The following is a 6,496-nucleotide window of genomic DNA, read 5'->3' as shown; positions in this document are numbered from 1 at the left end:
ACCCTGTGCAGCATAGATTCCCTCTACTGCCCTAGCTCCCCCCTTTTCGCCATCACATCAGAGGTGCCCCACCATCACATCAGAGGTGCCCCACCATCACATCAGAGGTGCACCACCATCACATCAGAGGTGCACCACCATCACATCAGAGGTGCCCCACCATCACATCAGAGGTGCCCCACCATCACATCAGAGGTGCACCACCATCACATCAGAGGTGCACCACCATCACATCATGGTGCCCCACCATCACATCAGAGGTGCACCACCATCACATCAGAGGTGCACCACCATCACATCAGAAGTGCCCCACCATCACATCAGAGGTGCCCCACCATCACATCAGAGGTGCCCCACCATTGACATCATTGGTGTCATAGGGAGGAACAATACACCATCATTGGTTTCAGTGGGAGGAATAGTGCCCCATCATTGGTGTCAGTGGGAGAGATAGTACCCCATCATTGGTGTTAGTGGGAGGAATAGTGTGCCATCATTGGTGTCAGTGGGAGGAATAGTGTCCCATCATTGGTGTCACTGGGAGGAATAGTGCCCCATCATTGGTATCAGTGGGAGGAATAGCGCCCCATCATTGGTATCAGTGGGAGGAATAATGCCCCATCATTGGTATCAGTGGGAGGAATAATGCCCCATCATTGGAATCAGTGGGAAGAATAGTGCCCCATCATTGGTGTTAGTGGGAGGAATAGTGCCCCATCCTTGGAATCAGTGGGAGGAATAGTGTCCGCTCGCCCGTATCATTGGGAGGAATATCGCTTGATATCTGTAGGAGGAATTCCCAAGGGCCGGATAAAGGCATGTAAAGGGCCGCATCCGGCCCTGGGGCCGCAGTTTGGAGACCACTGATAGATGGACGTGTCTTTTTTCAATCTCACTAACTATGTGTAGCGGGGTCATCCTGTCAAAGCCTTACGACAGGTCATCCCCGCTGGAACTTTATCCATTTTTGTAAATACTTAGGATACCTTTAAGAAAGTTATGCATTGTGGGAATGCGAGTAGCGGGACATATGGACTCCATTGACTCGTAGAGAAACAGACTACACTTCCCACAATGCCCTGGGTTATTGGAACATGTGACGCCTCCGCACAGACTTATGGGTAGGGGTGCAACGGATCATGTCCGATCCGCGATCCGAACGGGCCGACCTGTACGGATCGGCACAGCATTCGATCCGCGGAGCGCACCGCCGCTGCGTCCTTAGGAAAGGCCGCGGCTTCGGCCTAGCTCCGGAGCCGTCGGCTATCTTTGTCTACCCGACGGCGGTGCGCGCTGATGTCATCACCCCTCCCTCTGCAGTCTGCACGTGTTTTCTACCAGAGCGCGCAATACGGTGAGAGACTACAGTGACTGTCTGCGAGTAGTGTACAGTGAGAGACAAGTAGTACAGTAAGTGTACTGGGGGCAATGTTGGCTATTATATTATTACTAGTGGGAAAAATGAATGGCTATTTTCAGTGTGTACTGGGGGCAATGTTGGCTATTATATTTATTACTAGGGGGAAAAATGAATGGCTATTTTCAGTGTGTACTGGGGGCAATGTTGGCTATTATATTTATTACTAGGGGGAAAAATGAATGGCTATTTTCAGTGTGTACTGGGGGCAATGTTGGCTATTATATTTATTACTAGTGGGAAAAATGAATGGCTATTTTCAGTGTGTACTGGGGGCAATGTTGGCTATTATATTTATTACTAGGGGGAAAAATGAATGGCTATTTTCAGTGTGTACTGGGGGCAATGTTGGCTATTATATTTATTACTAGTGGGAAAAATGAATGGCTATTTTCAGTGTGTACTGGGGGCAATGTTGGCTATTATATATTTATTACTAGTGGGGAAAAATGGCTATTTATTTTCAGTGTGTACTGGCCTGGGGCAATGTTGGCTATTATTACTAGTGGGAAAAATGGCTATTATTTATTACAGTGTTACTACTAGTGTGGGGGCAATGTTGGCTATCATTATTAGTGGGAAAAATTAGTGGATGAGTCTGACTGGATGTTACAGTGAAGTGGCGGCAATGGTGGATGATGTTACAGTGAGGTGGGGGCAATGGTGGATGTTGTAACATCATCCAGTCCACCATTGCCGCCACCGCCTCACTGTAACATCATCCACCATTGCCGCCACTTCACTGTAACATCATCCACCATTGCCGCCACCGCCTCACTGTAACATCATCCACCATTGCCGCCACTTCACTGTAACATCATCCACCATTGCCGCCACTTCACTGTAACATCATCCACCATTGCGCCACTTCACTGTAACATCATCCACCATTGCCGCCACTTCACTGTAACATCATCCACCATTGCCGCCACTTCACTGTAACATCATCCACCATTGCCGCCACTGCCTCACTAACATCATCCACCCCTGACATCATCCACCATTGCCGCCACTTCACTGTAACATCATCCACCATTGCGCCACTTCACTGTAACATCATCCACCATTGCCGCCACTTCACTGTAACATCATCCACCATTGCCGCCACTTCACTGTAACATCATCCACCATTGCCGCCACTGCCTCACTAACATCATCCACCCCTGACATCATCCACCATTGCCGCCACCTCACTGTAACATCATCCACCATTGCCGCCACCGCCATGGTGAATCCATGGTGGATGTTACAGTGAGGTGGCGGCGGCAATGGTGGATGATGTTACAGTGAGGTGGGGGCAATGGACGTGGATATTACAGCAGTGGGGAGATGTCTGTGGATATTATTACACTGGGGGGGAGATGTCTGGATATTACAGTTGGGAGACGACGTCTATATTACAGTAGTGGCGGGGGAGATTGTGGATATTACATTAGTGGCGGGGAGAATGTGGCAATTATATTGGGGAATGGGGACTATATGATGGTGGAATTTTCACAGGTTCATGCAAATTCAATCAACTGCGGCGTTTTGTACGTTTATCCAAATTGACTTTTAGATTATCCATAGTTTTTTTTTTTTTTTTATAATTTTTTGTATTTATGGTGTTCTTGTCAATTCATGCGTTTACGTCGGTCGTTCACTATTGTAATATTACGTTTAGCGCTAATCCTATTTTTTCTATATTTTATTCACTGTATTGGGGTTTTGCAGAAGGATTGCCGCTTCCACTGAGTTTTAGATAATTTTTGTGGACCACCGCCGGCTGCACAAGATTGCTTCTAGGTCTTACGTCTTAGTGCAGTTTCTTTCCTTTTTTCCAGGTGAGCTTCCCTGACTGGCGAGTCGGGCGACTGACTGCAGTGCCCACTGTGCCCAGTGTTCCCGTCCTTCAGGCTACCGAAGCACCTCCACATCCTGCCTCTACTTTGGCAAGGAATCAGTCCACACACACAGTGTGGTCATGGCGAGCGGAGGAAAGGAGGAGCTTGAACGCCCCGCGTCGTTTAAATCTCCTGTATGGGATCATTTTGGCTTCCCTGTGAAATATGATCATGAGGGAAAGAGGATGGTAGATAAAACCGTGACGGCGTGTAGGCACTGTGGCACAAGAAAGCCATACGATAGTGGAAACACGTCAAGTATGGCCACGCATTTGAAGCGTCATCACCCCGGTGTTCCACTGACAGTCACAGGAGTGAAAACAAAAGCTGTTCAGCAACCACTCATCACCGCAGCATTTAAACAGCCCCTCATTCCACAATCGGACCGGGCTAAAGCAATCACAAAAGCGATCGGCGTGTTTATAGGTGCAGATATGAGGCCATACTCCATTGTGCAGAACGAGGGCTTTAAGCACATGCTTAACGTGCTTGAGCCACGTTACAACATCCCGTCGCGCACCCACTTCAGCGAAAAGGTTGTGCCAGAACTTTATGAACAGGAGAAGAAAAAAGTCGTGGATGAACTATCCCAAGCATCGTCTGTTGCGCTCACGACAGACGGGTGGACGTCCAGGGGAACAGAAAGCTATATAACAATAACCGCTCACTTCATCACGGCAGACTGGGAGATGAGAAGTCCGGTGCTGCAGACACGCCCCCTCTACGAGAGTCACACAAGCGCTCATCTCGCGCAGGTGCTGACAGAAGCGGTGGACGAATGGAAGCTAAAGAGGCCCAGTACTAATATCCCAGTCACAACTGACAATGCCAAAAACCAAGTTAATGCCGTGATTGAGGCAGGACTGGGCCCACAGATAGGGTGCTTTGCACATGTCGTAAATTTGGCATCTCAGAAGGGAATCTCTGTCAGTAGGATGGACCGCCTCCTTGGGAGGATCAGGAAGGTGGTTTCCTATTTCCACCGAAGCACAACAGCTGCCCATGTGCTTAAAACAAAGCAAGAAATGCTAAAGCTGCCTAAACACAAGCTCATAAATGATGTGCCAACAAGGTGGAACTCCACCTATGATATGCTGGAGCGTTATCTGGAGCAGCAGGCAGCTATATACTCTGCACTGACTGACAAGACCCTAAAGAAAATTGTCAAGGACATCATTACCCTGTCTGATGATGATGTGAGAGTGGCAGAGGAGGTCCTCCAGGTGCTTCAACCCCTCAAGATGGTAACATCTCTTCTGAGCACTGAAAGTTCACCATCTGTATCGATGATCATGCCCCTAAAAACAAGGATTCTACAATCCATGGCTCCAGGTGTGGAAGACAGCACCATCACACAAGATGTCAAGACTGCCATTAGAGAGGACCTGCAGCCCAGATACACTTCACCCCCTACTCTACAGGACTACCTTCACAGATCTACTGCCCTGGATCCAAGGTTCAAGTCCCTGTCTCACATGGACCCTGCCCTACGCCAGAGGACATACAGTGACCTCACCACCGAGATTGTGAGCAGTCTGGGCACTAAAGACTGTGATGAGGTAAATAAAGAATATTTTTTGTAATAATGGCTTTTATTAAATGTTATTATTTTCATGTTTCATAGACATGAAAAATGTGGCAATAATATTGCCACATTTTTCATGTCTATGAAACATGAAAATAAATAGGTTTAATTAATCAACAATTTTTTTTCTGCAGGGTCAAGCTCAAGCTGCAGAGCCAACAGGAGCAAACTTGGACTCCTCATCTCCTCCACAAAAGAAGTCGGCGATGGCAGAGCTTTTTGGAGAGACCTTTGCCAGCAAAGACAACAAGACTTCTGCTGACATCATCAAAGAGGAGGTGGAATCCTATCTGCTGGCAGCAAGCGGCATTACAGTCGATGGTGATCCGATGACATGGTGGAAAAGCAATGAGTGTAAATACCCTCATGTTGCCAAGATGGCAAGATGCTATCTCGCTGTGCCAGGCTCTTCAGTTCCTTCTGAGAGAGTGTTCTCAACAGCAGGGGACATAGTGACTGCACAGAGGTCCACACTCTCCCCAGAGAATGTAGACATCCTTGTCTTTTTGAAAAAGAATTTGAAATTATAAGCTCAGGAATGCTTTCTTTCTTTTATTCTTCTTTGATGTGGACATATTAGGCTTTCATTATCCATGTTTAAGTTGTTTTTGGCTCTTTGCCCATCGGCCCATGTCTCAAGGAAGAAGATATGCCTTTATGTTGCACTTTAAGTTGTTTTTGGCTCTTTGCCCATGTCTCAAGGAAGAAGATATGCCTTTATGTTGCACTTTAAGTTGTTTTTGGCTCTTTGCCCATCGGCCCATGTCTCAAGGAAGAAGACATGCCTTTATGTTGCACTTTAAGTTGTTTTTGGCTCTTTGCCCATCGGCCCATGTCTCAAGGAAGAAGATATGCCTTTATGTTGCACTTTAAGTTGTTTTTGGCTCTTTGCCCATGTCTCAAGGAAGAAGATATGCCTTTATGTTGCACTTTAAGTTGTTTTTGACTCATTGCCCCATCGGTCCATGTTTCAAGGAAGAAGACATGCCTTTATGTTGCACTTGAAGTTGTTTTTCATTATGTTAAAAATAAGATATTATGCCTTGTGCACTGTAACTTGATTTTATATCATTCCAAAGTAATTTAAGAGTGTTTGATAAACAAAAAGACAAAACTTTTGTTTGTCTTGTGTTTTTTTTTTTTTTTTTACTGATCCGAAAATGATCCGATCCGTGACTCCCGATCCGAGGATCGATCCGATCCGCGAGTTTTTTGATCCGTTGCACCCCTACTTATGGGGGAGGCTACTTAAGGAAAGGGAGTGGCTGTCCTCGCTCTCTCGGGACCTGCACTTCTCTCCTCTGCGGAGCTGTTAACAGAGCACAGTCGTGCTGTTAGGCCAGAAGCCTGGACCTATCCACTGAGAGACCAGCCATCCAGCCAGAAGCAAGACTCCAACATCCGGCTCGTGTTCCTGAGATTGAGGAGACTGCCCAGCTGACACTGAAACAGTGGACTACCCCCGTCCGGGATCCTGTGTGCCGTGGAGCAGTGCTTGTCAGCGCGCCCTTTCTGAGGAGAACTGTCGGGTGAGAGAGCACTTGCTCAGCTTCAGACTCCCTGTTTAACACAGACATCTAGCGCCATTTCACAGGCCACAGACACTTGTTC

The 6,496-nt window shown here is 47.3% G+C and overlaps 1 protein-coding gene across 1 annotated transcript; it reads left to right on the top strand.

Moving 5' to 3' along the window:
• Positions 1–3,166: 3,166 nt before the first annotated feature.
• On the top strand, positions 3,167–5,999 carry LOC120946045 (E3 SUMO-protein ligase ZBED1-like). Its single transcript, XM_040360738.1, has 2 exons — positions 3,167–4,859; positions 5,020–5,999. The coding sequence occupies exons 1-2, from the start codon at positions 3,381–3,383 to the stop codon at positions 5,413–5,415; spliced, it is 1,875 nt and encodes a 624-aa protein (XP_040216672.1). The 5' UTR covers positions 3,167–3,380; the 3' UTR covers positions 5,416–5,999.
• The last annotated feature ends 497 nt before the right edge of the window (positions 6,000–6,496 follow it).

Source organism: Rana temporaria, chromosome 7 (assembly GCF_905171775.1).
Source record: "Rana temporaria chromosome 7, aRanTem1.1, whole genome shotgun sequence".
Classification (NCBI taxonomy): Eukaryota; Metazoa; Chordata; class Amphibia; order Anura; family Ranidae; genus Rana; species Rana temporaria.
Note: the sequence above shows the minus strand (reverse complement) of the source record. Positions and strands in the feature narration are given on the sequence as shown.